Source organism: Coturnix japonica, chromosome 3 (assembly GCF_054131305.1).
Source record: "Coturnix japonica strain WE chromosome 3, WE-NBRP24, whole genome shotgun sequence".
Taxonomy (NCBI): Eukaryota; Metazoa; Chordata; class Aves; order Galliformes; family Phasianidae; genus Coturnix; species Coturnix japonica.
Window position 1 is genome coordinate 63,240,704 of NC_140665.1, and position 24,849 is coordinate 63,265,552.

General features: G+C 37.5%; 1 protein-coding gene across 3 annotated transcripts in view; it reads left to right on the top strand.

Annotated features, from left to right (window-relative positions):
- The window catches only part of CDK19 (cyclin dependent kinase 19), a 103,272-nt gene that overhangs the window by 37,675 nt on the left and 40,748 nt on the right, over positions 1-24,849 (top strand). For all 3 annotated transcript variants that reach the window (XR_014944126.1, XM_015858727.3, XM_085541832.1), the window contains exons 3-4: positions 1,378-1,488; positions 8,803-8,943. Coding sequence is in view for 2 of the 3 variants with exons in the window: in XM_015858727.3 (XP_015714213.1) it covers positions 1,378-1,488; positions 8,803-8,943 (252 nt within the window). In the remaining variant the exon portion in view is untranslated. The remainder of the gene's footprint in view (positions 1-1,377; positions 1,489-8,802; positions 8,944-24,849) is intronic.

Sequence of the window (24,849 nt, forward strand, 5' to 3'; positions counted from 1 at the left end):
GGTTTTCATTATGGAGCTTGGTGCTCTTTGGCTATTTCTTCTGTGAGTTCTTGAGAGAATGCTTAATCTCATCAACTGTTCCAAAATCTGAAATGATTTCAGTGTTGTTGCTAACAGTGTCTTTAAATAAAAAAAGTAATAATAAAGTTCTTGCTACAAGATTTTATTACTTTATTTTAGAGCAGTGTGAAGTCTGAAGCAATGCATCAAATTGGTTCTGGAAAATAGTTTTAGCATTGCTAAAAACAAAGGTACATAGCAGTATTTTTCTTAATGTATGTCAAGGAGACACAGTTATAGTCTTTGGGTTTCTGACAGTTTATAATTTAAGAGTTAATGTTACTGTTTAAGTGATAAATTGATTTCTACACTGCATCACCTAAGAGATACCTGAGAATGACTGCTTATGAGTTCATTAGGTAGGCACATCTTTCAGAGTTGCTAAGCCTTTGTGTTAGGGAAAGGAAGAAACAAAAGAAAACGCTAGAAAACAGAAGAAAACACTTGGAAAATATCTGTATAGCCAAGGGACAGTATGATTTACAATTAATCATTTTCATCCCTTTTTCACCCTAAAATTAACATCTAATGTCTTTTTTTCTGAAGGGGGAAAGAGAGAATGATTTGTTTCTCTCAGATGTACCTTGGTGTCTACGAGAATTACTGTTTTAGCCATTAGAAACTGGTGCTTGGCAATTTATATAATAGAACCGCAGATGCAAACGATTTTCAGATAAAACAGAGGTGATCAATCATTTTTATGAAGGCAGTGTCACAAACAAACAAAAGTGATTCCATGGGAATGGTAGTTTTGGAATTGCTGCTTCCCGGCTCCCTCTGAGAACTGATTTGATCTGTCAGAACGGTGACTTCAGCAGCAGTGCATGCTTTTGTGTGCTGTTTAATTATGGGTGTAGTAGTGGTGAGACTGAGTTGTTTTTTGTTTCTGGCAAACAGCAAATCCAGGTTTCTGTCTGGATTACAGAAGAGTATTTGAAACATCTATTAATAAGTTATTTGGTAAACTTTTCTTTCAAAACACCCTTATGTTCTGAAAACAAGGACCCCATATGCTTCCAGGCAATGGAGTCAGAAATGAAATGCAGAAAATTATAGAAAATAGAATAACTGTGTGGTAATCAATAACCATATTGTCCACATGAGGAATCTGACGGGCTGCACCAGCTCCAATCTGACATTTTAAAATTCTGATGTTTACCTTTGATAAAGATGTTATACAGTATTTATCTCCTGGGGCCTATTTTAGGATTGTTTGTTTGTTTAGCTGTGGTAAGACACTAGCATAATTTTTTTTTTGTTATGTTGTTTTTTTTTAACAAACATGGAAATAACAACAACTTGTCTATCTCATTGCAGCTTTTACGAGAGTTGAAGCACCCTAATGTGATTGCATTACAGAAGGTTTTCCTTTCTCACAGTGACAGAAAGGTTTGGCTGCTGTTTGATTATGCTGAGCATGACTTGTGGGTAAGTACAGATTTCCCTGAATGTTTGATATAGTGTAATAGGAGCGTGAACAAGCTGAAGTGTATGTGATGTGCCTTCACATAACACAGAGATGCATACTTTTCTTCCTCTGTAATTCAGGGTCTAACTGACTTCCTGTTCTTATTACACTTTGATCTTTCTCTTAAAACCTGCAAAGTCTCTGTAGAATTCTTAAAATGCCAGACTTCATTTTGAAGCTTAAAACAACTTCCCTTTAAGATTTAATTAGGGTTAAAGATGGTATTCCTAAATTGAGATCTTCTAAAATAAGGATTGGAAATGTAGTTAGTATTTTATTTTCCCTGCAGTTTTACCAAAACAAAGAAAAAGGAAGAAGAATGAGTGGGACTGTTTACTGAGTCCTTTTACTGAGATACAGCAGCATTAACGTTCTGTCATTAAATTCTGAACAGTGAATTTGCGGCAGAATGAGTAGAATGAAAATAAGAAAAAATAAATAAGTAAGCACTTATTTATTTATCAGCACTGGGTCTGCTGATGCTCATTGACTATAAGGAACAGGAATAGAGACTTGCAGGTCGGTAGATTTCCAGTGAAATGTGGTAAGATTTCAATTAGAAGTGAGTTGCCTGGATTTAGATTAAGACTTAAACACAAAAGATACAAAAAATGACTAGTAATCAGTATGTTTATAATTCTCTTTCTTATAGTATTTTCAAAGGAAAGTGGAAAAATGAGTTCCAATATTATTTCTTAAGGCTTCAGTAATATGGAAATTGCTATTAGTAATGATACTATGATAGTGACAGAGTGCTTGGTCCTTTTTTTTTTTTTTTTGTACAGAGCTAATGCATAAGTACTTGTAAATGACAAAAAAAAAAATCAAGTGTAACGTGGAACAAAAGTAGACAGACTGTAAAAAGTGTATTTTTGGCTCAGGACAGTTGAGATCATGAGATTTCAGTCCCTTTTTATGTTAAAAATGTTATTTGAATTTCTTTTGTAGGGTAGCAGCTTTGTATTTTAAGTTTTCCTCATTATGTTTGTGTGTACAGTGAATTTGTATATGTCTGCCAGCTGGTGACAGTGATGATGAATAGGAGTGCAGCAGATAAAACCCTGTATGGACATAATTTATAAGTGCATCAGCTGAGTTTACTCATTTAAAAAAAACAATCTCAACAAACATGTTTTACTGCTACATTGAGAGACGTTCAAAACATACTTTTGCTGAACTTTTCAAATTTATTTGGGGCATCTGCTTTTTACACAACGTGGTGATTTTTCATATAACTTAACAGCTTTATCTAAAGAATTGCTGCAGTCTGATGTTCCTACCACTCCTTACATCTGGCTGAGTATTGGTCATAATCTCCGTGAATTTAATTCTTTTTCATTATTTGAAATTGAATGCTTGTTATATTAGTTATTTGATGTAAACTGGTCTCCCACTTCCCACTGCTCTTTGGTTTTTTTTTTTGTTTTTTTTTTTTTTTTTCACCCTATGGGACATGCTACACAAATCATTTCTCCTTCCCTATATAATTGCCCATATTTCCTTGCTTCTTAAGCCTTTGCAGGAATTCTTTTTCCTCCCTTGCATAAAGTTAGCCATACTCAAAGCAATCTTGGTTCTGGCTTAACCTTGGTCCTCATTTCCTATACCGTCAGCACTTCCCAAGCATCATTCTTGATTCCCCTTTTGTCTCTTTTGCTCACTCCCAACTTTGTGTCTTTTTCCACGCTGCCTCCTACACATGGAACAGTCTCCCAATTAACGTACGTAAAGATCCTTCACTATCCTCTTCAAAAACCTCCTGAAAATCCACTTATTTTGTAACACATTTCAGTAATAACAACCACTTGTCATTTCTGTCTGTGTTGTGTTGTGTTTTGCATTTTCTGTGCTTTACAACTTGTGCCCTTTCAGCAATTGGAGGTAGAAATTGTAATAGTGGATTGGCACATTTTTGTTACTGGTTTGCACCGTGTGCTTTCTCAGCACCACATAAAAACAAAGTAAGTCTCTTCATTGTGGGTATCAAGTTCAGTAAGATTTAGTATTGATCTGATGTGCCATCACTGGAGAATCATAGACTCCCAGAGACCAATGCAGTTTTGAATGTATGTATCTTAGTGTTACACAGCAAAACTTAAAGGATGGGAATCTTCATTCTGTTCAAAGTTGCCCAAACTCTAGTGACTCTTACTGGCTTCAATGAGAGGAACAAATGCTCATTACTTATAAACAGATTAATTAAAATCATTACATTTTCAGCTTCAGTACTGTAAATATTTGGCAAAAGATGAATGAACTGTATTAGATGCTATCTTTTTCTGTTCATTTTGTAATGCTGAAGAAAACTGTCCCATTCTAATGAGGAAATGTGATGGTGCCAATTAAGCTTATTAAAAAGTTCTTTTATGGTGAGCAACGTTCTTTTTTTTTTAACTTTGCATTTAATTCCCAAGGATTAGAGTACTCAAATCTGAAATCTGAGTTAAAATAGAAGCATACCATATAACTTGCAGTAACTTCTGTTGATGCCATTTTCAAGGGATAAAGAAAGCTATGCTTGTTTAGAACAACTTCTGATAGGTATTGATGAAGACTTATGATGTTGTCATTGCTAGCAAACATGTTCACTGTCTGATTACTAAATCTATCAAAGATTTTCCTTCATCATCTCTCAAGTAACGTACAATACTATGCAAAAGTATTAATGGGATTACAGTAAAGAATGTCTAAGAATATAGCAGATTTTTTGACCAACTAATCTATAATTCATGTTTATTTAAAACAATTTCCAACATTTAGTGTAACCCAGAAATGATTTCCTTGTGATTTTTCTGGACTACTAGTCTCTGACAACTGATAACATTTTTAACGTATCGGATGTGCCACGTGTACTCATTTATAGTGTTGTGTTACAGTGTCATCGTTGCTCACATATGCTTATGCTATGAAATAAATATGAGATACCTTAGCTTTTACCTCACCATGTGTAAAAGAGACATCCGACACAAGGTTATAAAGGTGCACGTCAGCAGCTGTTATTGAGTGTTTCATGTATTATAGCCTACGCTCTTCCTTTAACTCCTGGCAATTTGCTTCAGTCTCACAACTTTGTCTGGTTTTTTGTTTTTTTTTTTATTTGAAAGCTTCAATTTCAGATGTTCACAGCTAGAAAACCAACTATCTCTTGTTTGTTTTTTATTGAGGGTATTCACTTCTTCAGTGTTTACTCATAACGTCTTGGATGCCTTTCATTCAAATTGTATCCAGATTTTTCTCTCTCAATTCATGTTTAGATTAAAACAGACAAACAAACAAAAGTATTTAATAGGTAACACATACCTGAGTTAATCTCCAGTTCATGAATATAATTGGTACTATTTTTAATTAACCTTCTCACTTATGCAGTTAGGAGTTCATAGTCAAAAGTATGTGTAGGTGAAAAAGTGTAATTCCTTTAATTAATATATCTGTTTTTCTTCTATGTTCTTTAATGAATTAAAGAGAAAAAAAATATCTTGAATGCACGGGTTTCTGATTTAACAGTGTTTTGAATAATATTCTTGTATGCTAAAAGAAGTTGTGAGGATTTTACATACCAATTTGTGCAATAACTTTGCAAATGTATTTAATCACATGAGTTTTTTATAATACATCTGTGTTAGTCTTCTCCAAATTTGCTATAATCAGTTATAACTCTTTCTTCCTATAGGGTTTCAGTTTAGCTTTCAGTCATGAAAATAATACTGGTTGATTTTAAATATTTTTATTTACATTAGAATACCTTTCTCAGTGTAGTAGCTTTATTTTTTTCTACTAATTTTCTGTAGTCATTTTTGTTTTAATTCAGTTCCAGTTCACTGAGTAATTCTCTGTGCAGTCTTCTGTTGCTTTTCTTTACCAGTGAAGGATTCTGCTAGATGATAGAAGAATGTAAGATTTATGGGGGTAAAAGGGAGTGGGCTGGCATAGCTTTTGTTTGTTTTGAAGATATAATTTTTATCAACAGACATTATTACGGGAAGTCATCTTTATGGCATGATTTATCCTTTCCAAATAGATGGGGTTATTTTTGACACAGAAGTGCTGGCTGAACTTACGGATGGCAACGCTGTTCCTTGTTGATAGTAGTCTTGTCTGATAACATACTTGTAACATTACTACACACTTATTTCACTTTATTTTTTGCCAAGGTTGTGGGAATTTAAGGATAATTTGTATTTAGCAGTGACATGAACACTGGATGTTTCATGTTGCAATGTTTTTAGTCAGACACATGTGAAATGCCACCTTTAGGAACTTAGTTCCATAAGAACCTCCAAATGTAATTTATTTGTTTACCACTGTTGTAGTGAACAGCAGTTCTTGGAATCAGGAGTGGGATGACACAACCATAGTGTGCATCAGCTTGGCTTTGTTACAAGCAGGCTAAAATTCAGGTCTTTTTGAGTGCTAATTTGAAAACTGGGTGTATATACTAGGGATTTACTTGGAACAAGCTATCTTGTGTTCGGTTTATTTTGCTTATGGTGGAAGGTTTAGAAAACGTACATAGTTCCTTATAAGTCATTTTTCAAGCCTATTTCAATACTTTTGGTAACATACAAGATGCATGAACTACTAGACTGAATACTGTTCCATGAGTCACAAGTGTATTTTCTTTTGTTTTGGCAATGTCTGTATGGTAACAGAGTCACAGCCTGAACCACTGATTGAACACTTGGAGAAAGGACCTGGTCAGCCCTGGGAGCACAGGTGAAGGCAAAGTGAAGGCCTCACTGTACTTCTCTTAGACCTCCTGTAAGGGCTGAGCGTCACTGTGGGAGGATCTCTGGTTGGAGATCCTTCTCTTGTGAAGTCTTTCCTGCTAGCCTGGCTATTCAGAGGCACATGTGAGCACCTTTCCTTTCCCTTTGTAACACCATTCCATCTGCACTAGTCCTTTTTGCTGTTACCCTCCTCTATCACCTTTCTACCATGTTAATCTTTCTGATTGTAAATTTGTCCTTGATCTTGGTTCTGGGGAGGAGGCGTCAATTTTTAGGGCCAGTTCTCTGGCCCTAAACAGGAGCCCTACAGAAATCCACTAGGTGCCCACCTCAAAAGTTCCTCATTAATAAATAGAATCCTGCTCCTAGGTGGGCTCTCTCCCATTGCTTTAATTGTGTGCTCAATGCTTTAATTTCTCAAGGGACAAAGCTTTTGGCAGGTTTCTCGGTTCATCTAAAGAAAGTAGGCAGGAATGAGGGTGGGCAGGACAGAAACCAGAGGGCCTGGCCTACTGCTGTTGCATTTGGGAGATGCAACTCAAGCGTCTCTACTGGAGCCAGAGGTATAAAGTTCCTCCTGAGTGCACTAGATGCTAATTTAGTCATGTTGTGGCCTATGAGACCATTCTGCAGATTCTTCTCATGTATGCCTTTGTTAAAATATCAATATTTTATGTGGATCCTAATAAATTTTCAAATGGATAGAGAAATCCTGTTTAGTGGTTTTCTGTGTGTTGAAAAAGAGCTGAGATTGGTTTGTGGGTCTGTCTGTTGAAACCCTTGACTTGTGGAGCTCTTGTATTATTTTACTTTATATATATATATATATAGATAGATAGATATTAATTTTGAGTTTTACTGAATGGTTACTGCTTTTTAAATCAAGTTGTACTAATACATGACAGTCGTTATCCAGTGAACATTATGCAGTGCTGGAAGGTAGGGGTTCTCAGTTGAAGTTCTGACAAAATCTTTTTGTGACTTGACAGCATGAAAACTTGTCTAGGGAAATTATTACTTAAAACTTTCCTGTACTGATTTCAGAATGATTGCATGATTAAAGCATTAGGTACTGGTTTTCTAGTTTCCATATATATATATATGGAATAATATATATAAATCTATTAATCCTTTTTTTGTTTTTTTTTTGCAATTTTGTTTTGCACTTCTGTTTTATGTATAGTAATAAAAGTATCAATGGAAATGTTAGTGTTGCTCAGAAATAAGCATTTGATTTTACTTCCTTATTTCTCTTTAAAAGGTACTATCTGTATCGTTGCTAACCACAGTTTAACAGCAGCTGAAGTGTTAGAAGTTGCTGAGGTTCTGGTGAGAGCCAGAGAATTATTAACTCTTAATTAACTATTTCCATTTGTATTAGTAATGATAGTCGTAATGGGGGACAATGGTGGCAGTGTAGCCATTGGCTACCTCCTGAATTTGGAGGGAGATGATCAGGAACTGGACAAATCCTCTTTAAAAACTGGGTAATTAGTAGTCTTGTCACACTAAAGATTAACATTTTGAATAGCTTTCATTACAAATGCAAACTGCCTTTACAGCTTCTTTCTCACAAAAAGTGCATAATTGAAAACTGTTCTGTTGCTTGAAATGCTTTATTGAATCTACTTTAAAAAACGATGCTGTTTTTTCATCATAATGAATGAATTTATTCTATAATTGGTGGCAGTTTGTTAAAATTAGTTTTGTCCCTTGTGTTGCTTCATCTTGTCTGAGGATTGAAAAGGTAGAAGGCCTCATCCTATTTTATTCCTTGTTATACAGTGCAGCAAAACCAAACCTAACACATGATCTTCACATAGATCTTACAATAAATATTAATTACTTTATGAATATTTCATGATATCTCAGCAATCTTGTCATTCTTTTTTTAATCTTTCAACTGACTAATGCTGGGATCTGTTTTGCATTCCCTGGTTGGTTTCAGGCAGTATTTGTTCTCTTGTGGACTGATTGACTAATGTAATCCAATAACCACTAGCATATCTTCATCAATGAAGTATATGGCCAAAACTTTGAAGATTTTTAGGTGTTTGCACATGATTTTTTGTTTGTTTCATTTTTCTCTGTTGAGTTCTGATTTAGGGGGAACACTGAAGTGCAGTGGTGGTTTAATCGCTTCTGGGTGTTTTTAGGGAAGATGTGGAAATGTAGAATACAGCATCCAGTAGATGCTGCTGGTTTAGAAGCTTCTGATCTAGCAGCAGTGAGGATAGGAGGATCCCAGGTGGGATGGTGGGAAGGGGGAAGGGAGGAGAACGACCAAGAAATTTCACTGGAGGTAAGTAGTTAGTCTTCAGAAATTATCAAAAGCTTGACAGCTATTTTTCAAGCAAGTCAGAGAATCAAAACAGTTTACAGATATTGGGAGCACCTCACTGTTACTTTTTAATTGCAAAGTTCAACAGCCTTTGAGTTTCATACCATTAATTATCGTTAATAGTTTTTTTTTTTTTTAAGTAGAAAGGTTTTTGTTGTTGATGATGTCGTTTAAGAAGCTTATGTTTCTGCTTGTTTTATTTCTAGCATATTATCAAGTTTCATCGTGCCTCAAAAGCAAATAAAAAGCCCATGCAATTGCCGAGATCTATGGTTAAATCACTACTCTACCAGATCCTTGATGGAATCCATTACCTCCATGCGAACTGGGTGCTTCATAGAGATCTGGTAAGTGCAGCACGCTTTACCTGGTTAAGAAAGTTTTACGTGTGTGTCATTGGGTAGGAGGAGAAAAGTCCCTGTTAGTAATCTTGCATATCGATCCGTGCAGTTCTTCCTGTTATTGTTGTGGGAGACCAATGGTGATTTTAAACATGAAAATAGCGTTGTTTTTGTCTGAGTCATCTGAGCTTAAACAATGACAATAGATCCCAGTAAAAGGATTGCAAATGTCAGTATCCGCAAACAGTACGTGAGCCAGCTGATAATGCGTTGATTGAACATTCTTAGAGGTTTGTGCTCTACTTTGAAAGGACACGTAGCTAAAAAGGTGATAGATAACTTTGTACGTTGTTTGGCTTACATACAAGTTACTGTAAGAGATAGTGAAAGAGTAGTTTTTTCACGGCGTGTTTCTTTTCCATGTGGTATTTTTTTCTGACCGTGGGAAGAGAACTTTGAAAGGGTTGTCATCTTAGAAATTTCCCATGACCTGAAGTGGCTCTTCAAGTTGATTGCAGTTTATGAGGGCAGCCAGTTGCCTTGTCTTAGTTACCCTGTTTCCCTTAAAGTTTCCCACCGCTCCTAATACTTAAGTGAGTCTCTCACTTACGTTACAAAAAGAAGTATATGAATATGGGCATAGTGTCCGCTGCTACGTGTATTATAACTGAACTTTTGAGCGCAAAGCAAACCAATTACATGGTGGGTAATATTCCAGATCCTTTCTAGTAGTTGTGCTGCACTGATAGAGTAAGATCAACAGGAGTTATGGTAAGAAGTGTAGTGAGGCCTGTGTATGAAGTGACTGTTGTTATTTGGATATTTCTCATTGTTGCCCCAACCAGTCAAAGTGAGTATGCGTGTCCAGAAGCATCTAATCACTTATTTAGTTTTGTAAGCAAGACATAGATTATTCTCAAGTATTTAATAGTAGTTAAGTGCTCAGATTAATTTTTGGATGTGGATTGAATGTTTTCTTAAAAGGTATGAATGAATTAAGACAGCCCAGGAAAGGAAGTCACAGATACCTTCTGAAATAAATTTTATGTAATTTTGACAAGTGGCTAGAATTGGGGTTCAAGTTTTGGTATGGATCCCTTTTTTTTTTAAATCTAATTCTTTGGTATTTATTGTTGTCCTTTCTGACAAATTCCAGATGTTTGCATAGTTGTGGGCTTCTGTTGTTTTTTTGGATTGGTAGCCATGAGCAAAAGCAGGAAGCAAGTGCAAATACATCTTTGACTTCTGTGCTACAATTACTACTTTCCTAAGGAGACAGCTGTTGTTTTGCCAGAAAGCTGAGATGTAATTAGGCACGGTTTAAAAAGGAACACCTGAAAAGTCCATATTCAGCTATGTTTAATGGAAGAATATGTATTCATGAAACTATTTCTATCCTGTAGCACCAGGTGTTGTGGATGACCTGTGCTGCTCCTTTGCAAGTCTTATCAGTTGTTGCAGCAGAGCTGGTGCCTAATGTCATTGTTTTTCCTTTTGGCGCTTTGGGAAGTAAGGGTTGCTTTTCATGAAAGACTATTATTCTTATCACTGGTATAATAATGCGTGGCTGATGTAGTCATAATTGGGAAGGGAAAATAGAAATTGGGGAGTCTGATGTGTTCCCATTTAAACTAATTCTTCCTCCATAAGAGAAAGGAAAATGTTAGAAATTGCCTTGGTACAGTGGTGATGTGTAAGTATATTCATAATTGTTAGCTTTTAAAAAAATCATTGTCAATCTGAAGAATTCAGATATTTCAAATTGTTGGTTTGTATCTTAATTACCAGTAAGTGATGGTATTTTGTATGTGTTATGTCTGCTTTTGAAATAAGGAGGTATTGTGTGCATTTAGTGAACAACTTAAATTCTCAGTTAACAAGAATTTTTGTGCATGATTTCCTGATCTAGTGGAAGATGTCTCTGCCTATAGCAGGGGGATTGGAACTATATGATCTTGCAGTGTCTCCTTAAGATGAGGAGCAACTGGTCTGGTGTTTTATTTCCTTGGCTGTTTTACTTTACTTCCATGGGAAAAATATTTTTCTATTTCATGTGAACCAATATTTTGCATCAAGGCACCTTGTGCTTTCCTGGTTTAATATAACTCTGTTCCTACTATTTTTAGCATGCATTTGGGTGTAGTCCAAAGATGGTGACATCCATAAAAGTCAAGCTATGATACTTTCTTCTTTTGTTTTATTTTGAAAATTAGATTCTCTTAAGAATATTTATGATGATATTACTCAAATTTTCCTCAACTACGGAAATGACCTTTAGAGTTTATTCAACAAATGTTGCAATAAAAAGGAGAAAAGTGACAAGTTAGGTATTTTGTAGAGTACTTGCTTGGAGGCACTTGAGGAGCATTAGTAACACCATTTAATTTGGTGTTGTCATAAATTACAAAAAAAAGAAAGTCTTAAGTTAGAATAACAAATGTACTTTTTTAATATGGTCTTTTTTTCTCAATGGATTCGTATTGCTAAATAGGTAAAATTGTTACTATGAAGTTGTATTTAGGATCAGCAGTAGCAAGCAAAAACAGTAACGGGTTACAAAGCTGGTGAGTGAGCATAATGAACTTACAGACCTGCAGTATGTATCATGTCCTTGGGCATGAGCCAAGGGATAGTTTCTGCCACAAGGAGACAGTCTCATTCTTCTCTTCAGTATCACCATGGTATTCTCACCCATTTTAATTAGCTGACAGGTGAGACTTATCTAACTCATGGAAAGCTCTGTCAGGGAGCAAGGTCAGCAGAAAGCATTCTCTTTTCTCTTTCACAATGAGTTATCTGTGATCCATGAACAGTCTCACTGTGAAGTGGTATGTGTGTCACAGGAGGTGCAAAAGAGACCTGAGATTGGAGATGGTGGCAGAAAGCAGAACAGGTCCATCTGGCATCACCTTCCACTAGATCAGATTAATCTATTGCTAAAATACTTCTTTAAACTTGCAAGAAAGTGCAAGATTTTTGAAAGATTTAGTTACATCGCAATTCTAAATTAGTGTTTACCTTTGTTTAAATTACAATTCCAGGTATGCTTGTATTCATACATTCTAGAAATAAGAAAATAATTTAATGTACTGTGCAGTTTAATTTCTCAGTGTCTGTGTATTTTGTTTCTAGTTCCCTTATTCTGAAAATAGCTGTAAGGTGCTAGATGGCTTTTGGGTATAACCTTTTTTTGCTAGGCTGTTAAACTTCATCATTTAAGAATAGTTAGCAACAACTTTCTGTAGGGTAAGATTGAAACCAGTGTAGAATATGGGACAGGAGTATTAGAGTTTTATTTATTTGAATATCACAGTGTCAGTTTGCTCACCTTGGAATTGACATAAGACTATAAAACACACTTAATACTTTTCTCCTATCAAGTCATTTGAGATGGTATTTTGTTGTTGTTGGATTACATGTTATTGGGCAAAGGTAATTTTGTATTTTCAACATAGCAGCATTCTTGAAAGCCTCATGTGAGAGGAGAGAGGAAGGGAAGGAGACTTGGCAGGCTCTGGTAGCTGCTGAAGCCTTTCATTAAGAACAAGGCATTGTTAATGTAGATACTGGAGAATCATAGAATGGCTTGGGTTGGAAAGGACCACCAAGTTCCAATCCCATGTCCACAAGTAGGGCCACCAACCTCCAGATCTGGTACTAGTCCAGGTTGCCAGGGCCCCATTCTTCTGAAGTATCCTTTTGATGCTAATCTCTGGATTTTAAAGGGTTCTGTAGAAATCGCGAGCCATCTACTTGAAGGAAATCCTGAAGTTGTGCTCTGTACCTTGAGTTAGCATCAAGTCAGAAGATGCAACATATAAAGAGCGGTAATTCAGAGTACTGTTATTTGTTTGTTCACTTCTCCCCTGCATGTGAATTACTGAGTTTCTAGAGAACTATTCAGCAAGGGCTTTACTTTGTGAGGCATCTTAAAACGGAGGTCTTCGTTTAGTGTTCACAGTGTGTGTTCATATTACCAAAAGAGAGTATTTTAGCAGTTTTTCTTGTGCTATTAAGCCTTTGGTAGTTGATGTTAGTTGCTTATGCATTTCCTTTAGAACCTGAGAAATGCAATTTATATTTGTAAATTGGTTGCATTCTCCTGGAGCGGGGGATGTTATCTACAAGAGATGTTTTGAGCGCACAGAAACCTCACTGAGTAGATGCGTAAGATTCTACTTGTGTCTGCATCTTTCTTTAGAATTCTACCTAATGTTATTAAAACTACTGATTTAAAACAAATGTTGGAAGTTAAACTCACAGAGAAATATGGGCATCTCACTCCCTTCTCCTTCCCCCCAAGTAAATTCACTTGTCAAGATAAGCCAACCTTCTGAAGTGCTTTTACTATTAAATACTCATTGATCAATAACTTCCTGTTTTTTTCTTGTTTGCATGAAGCCATGTTGCCTCTAGTCCTTTCTGCTCACCTGTACTTATTTTCCTCCAACCTGGGGTGTACAGCACTAATGCAAGTTAAAAAGTTCAGTTGACAGTTGCAAAAATTGTGGTGTAGAGTAGATATGTGGGCGAGGTGATTTTATGTGTGGGAGCCACGTGGATGAGGATAGAAAATAAGAGATCGTGGAGACTTTTATCTTCAGTGATGCTGCCATAGCCTGCTGGTGGTGTTACATATGTCATCAGTAACGTTCTTCTTCCATAACCATTTGGATATCTGGAAATCTGTTGGTGCCTGAGAAAAATGAGCACCAGAAATTTATTATCATTTTGATGTTATGTATCAAAAGTGTGAGATTTGGGGGACTTGAACTGCATTTTGTGAGGAATCTAGTTGTAGTTCTTTGAAATAATATTTTTGCCAATGTGACAGAAAGCTGAGGGAGCTTGTCTGGAGGACCTGAGGTACTACTCTGCCAGTGTAAGTATACCTTCTTTGGCATTTGAAGCAAATATCCTGACTAGGAGCTGTAGTTGCAAGGAAGGGGACTTTCCCTACTTTACTTCTTTACAGTGAGGGTGACGGAGCACTGGAACAGGCTGCCCAGGGAGGTGGTGGAGTCTCCTTCTCTGGAGATATTCAAGACCCGCCTGGACGCCTACCTGTGTGACGTGGTGTAGGGAGCCTGCTTTGGCAGGGGGGTTGGACTCGATGATCTCTATAGGTCCCTTCCAACCCCTACAGTTCTGTGATTCTACTTCAGTTATGGAAGCAGATGGTGGTGGTGACATGTCAGACTTCTGCAGCCAACTGTCTTAATGCTGAAGAAAATTCTGGGTGCTGGGTACTTTGTACTGCAGAACAGCTCTTACCGTGGCATTGTTCAGTGAAGCAAGGCAGTTGTAGTGAAAGTTTATGATTGCTTTTGTCACTTAGGGAGCAAATGTTTTAGAGATATGAAGCCATTAAGCACAGCAGAAGTAGTAAATGGGTCTGTGTGTTAAGCTTATGACTGAGATATACTGCATTGAAGTAGAAAACAGGGAAGAAAAACAGGAAAAAGCAATCTCACTGAGAAACTAAACCAAAAAGGATATTTTCAGAAGCTAAAAGAGAGGGAGCAAGGAGAAGAGCCAACAGAGATCTTCCTGTTTCTGCAGTTCTCTTTCAGTACTCTCTGTACTTACACTATAAGCTATTCCATTGTGCATCACTTCCCTTGCTGGTAGTGAAGACTCGCTCTTCTCATGATTTTTGCAATGTTCCATGTCTTCATCCCAGTCACACCAAAATCTCTCCTTTGCTACTTCACCTGCAGAGTGAGGCTGAGCTGATGAGATCTCCATGTTCTCCTGTGGTTTTCTCAGAGTAGCCCTCTTTTTCCAAAGCAACCCTTCTCCCTTTTATTTCAGTACATTTGCTTTTGAAGATTTTTTTTTCTTTCCAGTTTCCCTGTTTATTGTTTTCCCTTATTTTTTATTTTAATTCTACACTTTCCTGTCACACACTTGGCAAGTGCAAAGCTTCAGATTGTAAAGAATAGTTACTGAGAAGATTGGTCCCTTTTCCTAGTGAGCACAGCATCCTAGGGAAGGGTCTGAGACCAGAGTGCTGCCTTAAGCTGCACATCTGTACTTTGATCACCTCATTCCAGAGTTTCCCGGGGCTCCTCTCCCACCCTGCAGCTGACAATCAGAGAGAAGGGTTTTAATTTGAGCCAGCAAGCAGTCACTTATCTCTTTTTTTGGATGAATCCAATGATGGGGATTTGAAAACTTGCTGCTGGTGTTCCATCTCCAGCTTTTTCATTACCATCTTCTTGCCAGTTAAAGTCAGGGGAGGACTGTATATATGTTCTGTGCATTATGTCATCAGTATTAAGCTATTTTCATTGGGTGCTTAAGGTAATCAGTCGGTGTTTCTTCCTGGAGTGGATTACAAAGTGCTCATGTGTTTCTGTCACCTGCAGAATTTATAGAGTGCTAATCTGGTAATTTTGGTGGAAGGACATAACTGGCTCCTGAGGTCTGATATAATTTTGAGCCAGCATGTCTGCTCATGCAGACAATGACTATACATAGTCTTCGGGATGATCAGACATAAGCTCCTAGATTCAGCCTTCTTAACAAGTCCCCTGAGTGGACAACCACTGCAGAAACAAACGTGGTGCCTTTCCAATGGTAGCAGAGCCACCAGAAGCTGGTAAAGTGGGCAGTCCTAGCTGAGGCCAGCACACAGAGCAAGCTTCTTTCCTCTGTCTTGCAGCCCAGCACCTCTTGAGAAGCTACACATGATAGAAAGGACAGTGGTGATTATTCTCTCATAGGGCTGTCTGGAGCTGTAGCCACCTAGAGCCTGCCTGGGCTTTTGGAAACTGGGGGCTTGGAGTGTTTTCTGTGTGAATCAGCAGCTTTAGCTCCCTTGGAGGTCCAGCCTTTTCAGAAGTCCCTCAGCTGATCAGTGTTTTATCTTTTCACTCTGAAAACTTTAATTTTTAAAAAAATCTATTATTACATTTTATTACTAAATTTGAAAAAATGTAGAATGCCTGTTTTGAATGATTCTTCATGCTATTTATGTCAATACCAGCACTTTAGTAAATTGTCATCATTTCAGTTTCACTAAAGTCACTAAAACTCCTAGAGTTCTCACATTTTCAGTTGACCAGCTGGCTTTTAATGCTGTCATCATTTCAGCCTGCCCTGTAACCATTATGTAAATCCACAGTCTCTTATCATGGACCGTGCATGGACTTTGATCTTTGCTCTCAGGTTACACACCTCATTTAACCCATCTTTGCCTGTTTCCCAATCTGGTAGCTCTTTATGGTTTTAAATTGTAGTTTACTGCTTTATATGCAATGAAACCTTTAAGTGAAAACAGCGTAGCTGTGGTTTATTCGATTAGCTTTTTTTTCTCTCTGATACTCATATCCTAATGAGATGGAAGTACTAACAAAGACTGAGGATTAAAATAAATTGCATTTTGTATTAAGACATCAAAAGAACTTAAGAATTTTAAATGGGTACTGATATTTTACCTTTGCTTTCACGTTAAAGCCTTTGAAATTTGAAAAATCTCTCAGTGCTTATTGTTATGAGTTTATAGTATAGTAGTATGTACAGTATAGTAGTTAAACTCTCTCTTCTTATACCCCTGTGCTCTCCCACAAAGTTTTTCCAGGCCAGTAGGTAATCCAGAAAAGAAACCTAAAATGCAGGAAGACAGAAACGGGTTTTGAATGTGCAGCTCGCACTTCACCAAGTAGGCAAACTGTGCTTTGAAAGACAAAATGCAAAATGACAAGTGCAGGGAACTTCTCTTTCACCAGCTCTTCTAAAAAAGGCCTTTAACGTGCTGATATCCAGAGTAAATTTAGCTGCAGATTCCTGCACCCTCTCCTGCCAGCCAGCTGCTGTGCAGGAATGTGGAGCGGCTGGGTCCTGTCCTCTGCCAGGGATTGTGCACCAGCTTGAAAGGCTTGTTGCCTCTGCACGCCTGCTTGGGCACACGCTCAGCTCCTATAAATAAGAAGCAAGTCGTTCTGTCTGCCACTATCCTTAAACTTTTAAAACCACTAGTTTTAGTTGTAATCCTTACCGTTTTATGTCTAGGGCATGTGTAATGGTGTGTTGGAGAAGGACATATGGAGGTGTGTCCACGTGTGCTATTGGCTGATATTCTGCAAAAAGGGTTAGGGCCTCTCAGTCCTGCATGTACATGATCCATTTATTGTGAAGGGGTCTGTCATGTCCAAAAACCTAATTAGTGGTTATACACATCTTGCTTATTTTCGAGAATAAAGAAGGTGAAAGCTAACTCTACACATTTGAAAAAGTTGGTTTAAGAAAGCAATCTGCATTTGTTACCTGTAGGGTTAACACAATTCTCTTCTTTTAGGTCTGTTTGGAGAGAGTATATCATTTTATTCATTGCTGAGAAACAATTGTAGTCTGTGTGTGTCAGTGTGCATAGACAAACAAACCAGAAACTTTACATGCTGAAAAGAAAATGAAGTTTTATTAGTATATGCTTTCCTCCTTTTCTCTGGACAGCCTGGTCTAGTGGTTGGCCACCCTGCCTATGGCAGTGGGGTTGAAACTAGATGAACTTTGAGGTGCTTTTCAACCCGGGCCATTCTTTGTTCCTTAAAATATCAGCTGGGTTCTGCACCCTGGTACTGATGGCAAGATGGGAATGGCACAAAACTGTGCCAGGAGAGGCTCAAAGTGGGCATTGGGAAATATTTTTTGGCTGTGAGTGTGATCAGACCCTGGAACGGGCTGCCTAGAGGGATGATTGATGCCCTGTGCCTGTCTGCGCTCAAGAGGCGTTTGGACAGTGCCCTTAGAGTCATACTGGAACTTCTGGTCAGCCCTGGGGTTGCCAGGTTGAACTGGATGTTCTTTGAAGGCCCCTTCCTGCTATACTGTACTGCACTGTTCCTTGAGAGATCTCTGTTCAAAATGTTGCATTTTTCATTACCAAGAACTTTGATTTTTCTCCTTTGGTTGTAAAAATAACTTAAGTGTTTTAAAAAGGCTTTTGAAGACAAACACACAGAGTATCTAATTTATCGAGTACGTGGAAATAACAATTTTTCTGAGATTGACTAATGCATACCTTTGGCTGCTGGCAAGAGTATTAAGAAAATGTTTGTAGATTAATTTTTAGTAATAAAAATAATTACAGTTAAAGAAAAATGTTTTGCCTCAGGTTCTGAAACAAGCTTATGCCCATAAAACCCTGGCTGGATATAAATTCAGATGAGTCAGAAGAAACAAAGGTACTGATTTAATGTTTTTTGGCTGCCGTCTTACAGCTAGAGTCAACAGATGACATATGGTTCCTGTGAGCTTCATATCTCTTTTCCTGAGGTGGGAAAAGGGTGAGAAGGGAACAAAAATACTGAAGTCGTTCCAGAATGCATGTATTTATTCTGCTGATAGAGGAAAAACAGAAGGAAATGCCATCTTTTCCAATAGCCTCCATTCAGATTTCTTTAGCTCTGGGAAGCTTTCTAGTAAGTCCATGATGTACTTAATCTTACTGGTGCAGCCAGCCCTTGGAGTGAGCAAACAGAATTTTGTATTCTAAATGAAAAACATGAAGTTCAGCTGTGGCTTTTAGAATAATGTTGCAAATGGTCTTGCGTTTAAATTAAGTATCTCTGATCAGCGATCCAGTAAACTGCTGTGACTAACAAAGGATGGTAGTCTATTCCTCAGTTTCATTCCCTGTGATCCATGTCATCTGCGCAATAGATGATGATCAGCTGGTATTCCACCAACAACCTACCTAGAGGCCTCTGTCTCCTTCCTTATTCATCCTGTTTCAGAAACCACTGACCTTGCTGTAGCTGCAGTAGCAAACAACACAGCTGTATCAGCTGGAGGGTGAGGGAAACCTTTTGTACAAGTAGTGAAGGGTCCCTGCTTAAGTGGAGTGGTCTTCCTGAAAACAAGACATCGGGTCATTAAATTCTTGAGAGAGGGTGATGGCATTCTTATATATATATATTTCATGTTCAAACATTTGCAAATTAGATTTTGAAGTAATTTTAATAAATACAGGAACAAACTTTCAGAAAATCTGGACCACTGATACAAGTGTTTATGAAATTCTTTCTCCTGTCAATGGTGAAGTAGCAAGGGTCCAACCAATGAAGGCATGGCATGGAGCAAGTAACTAGTCTTGAACACATACATCTCTCACTGTGTGAAGCCTGTGTAGTATCAGGAGACTTTAACAATTCTTTGTTCTTCTATTGTTTTGCTCTCTGGAAATCAAAGCCCATCTGGACTTGTGACAGGAGTTCAGACAGACAGAACACCCCCCCCCCCCCTCCCAACTGCCCTTTGCTTAGTACTTTAGTGATACCAGACCACAACTCATTGCCTTTTAGTGTCTTGGAAAAACAAGTACCTGGCAGTTCTCTAGCCTTCATTTGCTACTTTGTTACGCTAAAACAAACACACATGCAAGAGCAGTATAGAAATTGTTATTCTTTTAAATAAAGCTAATAACATTTTTAAAATGTTTTATTCTATCATGATTTGCAGTTTCAAATAAATACCTTCTCCCTCCCCCAGTTTAATTTCTTACTGTGATGCTTTGATTCATAGTGGTATAATAAGTTTTGAATGCAAATTTTGGTTGTTTTAAACTCAGGTTGGAAAAGACCTCAAAGATCATGAAGTCCAACCACAGCCTAACCATAGTACCCTAACTCTAACAACCCTCTGCTAAATCATGTCTCCAAGCACCACATCCAAATGACTTTTAAACACATCCATGGAAGGTGACTCAACCACCTCCCTGGGAGCCTATTCCAGTGTTTAACTACCCTTTCTACAAGAAAGTGTTTCCTAATGTCCAACCTAAACTTACCTTGGCACAACTTGAGGCCATTTCCCCTCGTCCTGTCACCTATCACCAGTGAGAAGAGACGTGCCCTGCTCTCAGTGTAAGCACATTTCAGATACTGGAAGAGAGTATTTTCATTAATTTATTTCTATTCAACTACTTCTATTTGGTTATTTAAGAATTTTACTTAAAAAAAAAAAACAAAAACAAAACAAAAAACCAAAATACTCCAAAGAGTAGTAAGAACAGTGGTATTAAGAGTTTATGCTTACTTAAATATTGAGCCAAAATAATAATATTAGAAAGGCAGTGTGGTAACATTCTATACCATTCATGTATATGAAAAGAGTTCTGTAGACAATATCTTGCATTCCTAAATTCCCCTTGGTGTTCAGATGCCCAAACCACATTGTCTTAAGCCATAATTGTTCTGGAGTGGGTTTTTCATAAATGTCTTCTGTTTTAGAAGTTTCTTTATGAAGCATGTTTGTACATTTTTACTTTGATTTGCTTTTACAATTTTCCTCTACTTAATTAACTTTGATGTAGCAGTTGTGGATGATGATTCTTAAAATGCATGCAAAATCCAGTAGGTTGTATTTTACTGAGCTGATATCAAGTTCTGTTGCTCTGAAAGTGATTTTTATGGCCATTGACCTGTGGGTATGATTAGCTGTTTGCCAGCTGTAAATGAGTTCTCTAAATTGTTTTTTTTTTTTTGCTTCTCTAAGTCCAAAATGTGACTTAGAACTGGTTGCCTACCAAGTAAATATAAATTTGAATTTTTGATGGTTAAAACTAAGAAACTCATTTAGAATCCTAGAATTATCAAATGGCTTCAGTTGGAAGGGACCTTAAAGCTCACTCAGTTCTAATACTCAGCTGTGAACATGGGTGTCTCCCACCAGATAGGGCTCCTCAGGGCACCCATCCAGTCTGGCCTTTAAAATGTAGTGTTTAGATTGTGTGGGCTCCAAATTCTGGTTATCTGAGTAGTATAATAGTTTTGTTGGAGCTTCTTACTGATTTTACTGTGATAGCTGTATTGTTGTGGCTTGCAGCCTGTAGGATGTCCTTGGAAGCTGTGTCTGTCCCTGTGTCTCCTGGGAACCTGAGGCATAGCTATTCTTCCTGGGCATGAACAGCTACAGCTAAGCAGGAGGTTTGTGGTAGCAGTGAATCAGGGGAGCTGAAAGTTGTCTTTATTCTGCATTGCAGAAATACATGAGTGTTGAATGATCCTCATCTCGCTCATCTCTGGGTTGTGTGCATGAGACCACTCTTGAAAAGTCTTAATCGGTGTTTGAAATTAATTGCCTTAATCACATTACTGCTTTTTGGAGGTAATCTGAGCAACCCGAGGACCAAAGTGGGGCTCCATTTTGCTGCGGCATTGGAAGGTACAGTACAACATCATTCTCGCTCTGTTGGTGATATCCTCAGTACAGTGCATGCTACAGCCCTCATTGTGGGTGAAGGTGGGGCTCAGGTACAGGAGTGTCTCCAGATTCATCTTCTGCTGTCTGGGTGATTATCTCCAGCAAAGAGATGGTGCAGTCTGCTAGAGGCAGTATCGGTTTTAGTTGTTCCAGCTGTTTTTCTTGGTGCATGGAACTTGGAACCCTACTGCAGCATTTGAGTAATTTGAATTTAGTTTTTCTATTGAAATAAAGCTGAGGGTATGGCTGTGTTAGACAAGTTATAGCAAGGCAGCCTAGGGTGTAGGCTTACACTGTGTAGTATGTAAGCATACTGAATAGTATGCTTACCCACATGTTTTTATCTGGTAAAAAATGCACAGACTTTTGATATCCTGCTGTTCCATAGAAGTAAGATAAAATTGACCAGTGTTTGCCATTGTTACAATTGGACAGATGATGTGTTAATTTTCAGATGTCTTTTTTCTGCTATTTTTAAGGGTTATTTTATTAAAATAACAGTTGGTAGCTAAAATGTCATTCAGTTACTTCATTTGTTTGTTTTTAAACTGGTTCTAGTATATTGAGATAGCAAAAGGATTCAACCTTTTAGGCTCAGTCTCACTATAATTCATGTCTACTTTAGTGTTAATATGTGAGAACCTCTTCAGTGTTAGAAAAAATGGTGCTCAGGAATGGGGGTCAAGTATCCTTTTCCATTGTATTAATATCAGATTTCAAGTCATCAAATCATTAAATAACTTCCAGATTTTTAATAGTGCAACCAGTCATTAGATTGATATTAAGTCTATTATTGACCCCAGTAAGCTATCCTAGACTTTAACTCTGTTCAAGTTTGTAAATTCACTGTTTTCAGAATGGTTGTTGCAAATAGAGTGAAGATTTTTAGCTTGTAAGCATAACACATATAAAATATAGGAGAGAGTATTTTGTGGTTTAACCTGGCAGGCAGCTCAGCATCGCACAATTGTTCCCTTACTACCCCCTCAGTAGAATGGGAGAGAGAATTGGAAACAAACAGAAGACTCAAGTCAGTTTGTGTAATTTCTTCTGGTTCTGTCCTTCCCAGGTTCTTGTGTCCCTCTGAGCTCTTGTGTTGAAGGGACCTTGACTTGCTGTAAGCACTGCTCTGCTCTGACGGTATTTTCTGAAAGCTTTTTCAGAGATAACTAGTCGTGTAGTAGGCTTTTGAGAATAGCGGTCTGGCTTTGAGGAATAGGAGCTGTCTATTTATGCAGTTTGAAAAACAGTAATCATGATTAAAAAAAAAATTAAAAAAATCCCAAGGAAACTTATTTGCATTTTAAACCATTCAGTGTTTTGTGAAAATGAGTGAAGACTTATTCTGGCAACATCAACAGCAAAGTGAAGCATGGACCTTAATCACTAACAACACACAATTTCTTTTCCTGGTAAGTTGGGGCAACTTTGTAGCAGGTAGGACAATCATGTCTGTCTTTGAAAGAATACGGTATGTTTGGAGCTCCTTAACTAAAACAGTAATAGTAATTAGGACAGCTTGACCTGCCATACTTTAACGTGTTCATGTTTTTTGCATGAATCACAGAACATTGCTCAGGAATTGGCGGTATCTCATGGCCACTGCAGGCCTATGCAAGTTGTTTTTCATTTTTGAAAAGGGCATAATTGTTGAATGGAAAAATATTATAATTACCTCTGAACTATTTAACATTTTGGTTTTGGCATGCATAGCCCTCTTCACAACTCTTCTTTTCTGTTTTCTTTCTTGACACAAATCTTTCATTTGCATCCAAGTTCCTGCTCATCTGCCCACGTTCCTCTATCTGTTGATCTGCCTTTTGCCACCTCTTCAACATTACTCATACAACCTTGACTCTGCTTTGACTTTCCTGAAATACTCCTCTTTCTTCATCTTCACGACAGTAATTATTGCTCCTCCCTTTGGCCTTCACAACTATGAGATTACAGTGGCTTTCATAGGTAGAATTCTGCATACTTACTTTGACCAATGCGGAGGGAAAAGCGCAGTCATCCTAGATACAGTCATCTTCTTTTATTGTAGAATCTAGTTAAGTTACTATACTTAGTTGAGAACCTTATTGATTCATTAAAAATCAGTGTTCTCTAGGACTTGCATTGGTAGTGGACTCAACAGTGGTGATGATTCTGCTTTGTAATAATATACCTAATATATTTGTTCATGAAAGCATCTATTAACTTAATTGACTTTTGAGTTTTTATTTGATAATAAAATGAAAAATTAAGTTACTATAAATATATTGGAGAAGTATTCTTCTGTCATCTGACATGGTAATTATTGTGAAATAAATATTTCGTGTCTCTTTTCTCCCTAAATCTCTTGTGTGCTTCTGCAGAACAGACATTAAGAAATGCTTTGCTTCTTCCATATATTATTTCTGCTTGATTGACATTGCTTATTCTAACATTTTTTTCTTTCTTCTTTCACAAATCAAGATGCAATTTTAGGATAGAGAGATGAATGTTTTACTAGCTGATGTGTAGATTTTAGTGAACTATTGTTGTTTTTGTAAACATTTCAAATCAACTTTATCAGGTATTCTTAGTACACTCTTCATCTTACCTGGGTCATTGTAACTTTGTGGGCTGAGAGGTGCCAAAAATATTATGGAAGCCTTAATGGAATATTCATGAATGTGATAAAGTGTGATTGTGTCCATCTAATGTTGACACTGTCAACATGGTAAGAGATTGGAGCAAACAGATAAACTCATTATTACTCTGAAGAAATTTTTCCACCTCTTTGCTGCAACTTGATCATCAGGCACATGGTGTATCTAAACTGGAGAGCCTCTTCCTTTGAGGCTTGTAGGTCATACACAAGCATGTTGTCTTGATGGATGGAGGCAATTTTATTTTGAGTACAAGTGAGAATACAAACAAGAAACCTGTTAATTACCTGCATGTGGGTGTGCTTTTACTAGTGACATCCTGCAGTAAGAGGTACCTTTATCTCCTTGTGAAAAGAAACAAGCTACTGTATGATCAGAGTGTGCCCATGGTGATTCCCTATATGTTAGTTGATATGCTGACAGCTCACACTTCACTTAACCCAAATAATTTGTCTAGCTGTATGAGTTTCTAAGGCATTTCCATATGTGTTATCCTACACACAAAAATGCCAGTAGGAAAAACTAAGAATGTAGTTGTGACTACTTAATGGATGTATATGTAAACTATTTCTAAAGAGGCTGCATCTCATTTATGCTGTTGAAATGTATGAACACTACTGCATTTGGTTGTTCAATCAAATGTGTGGGGAAAGCTTGCATTTTCCAGTAGGAATAACATGTCTTATGAGCACTTTATAGTCTGCATTTATGCATTCAAGTACAAGAGGACCAAACTCTTTATATTGCAGAAAAGTCAGGATGGTGTTTTTCTGAGTAAAAACCTAGGAACCACAACAGAAGGAATTAGGGATGGTGAGAAGTAGTTCTCGGGCCTAATTGCAGCGTATGTACTGGCAATATGGCCTTTGCTTCCATTTTGCCTTAGGCTGCGACTGTTGAAACCACAACACAAATTAGAGATGCCGTTCTACAAAGTAAGAACTGCACTGGTGTAGCCTCACCTCAAGCACTGGGTGTAGGTTTGAGCATCACCAATTAAAGAGGGCCTTAAAAGTATTCAAGAGCATGCAAAGAAGGGCAAAAGTTACGGTTAAGGGCTTAGAGGGCAGTC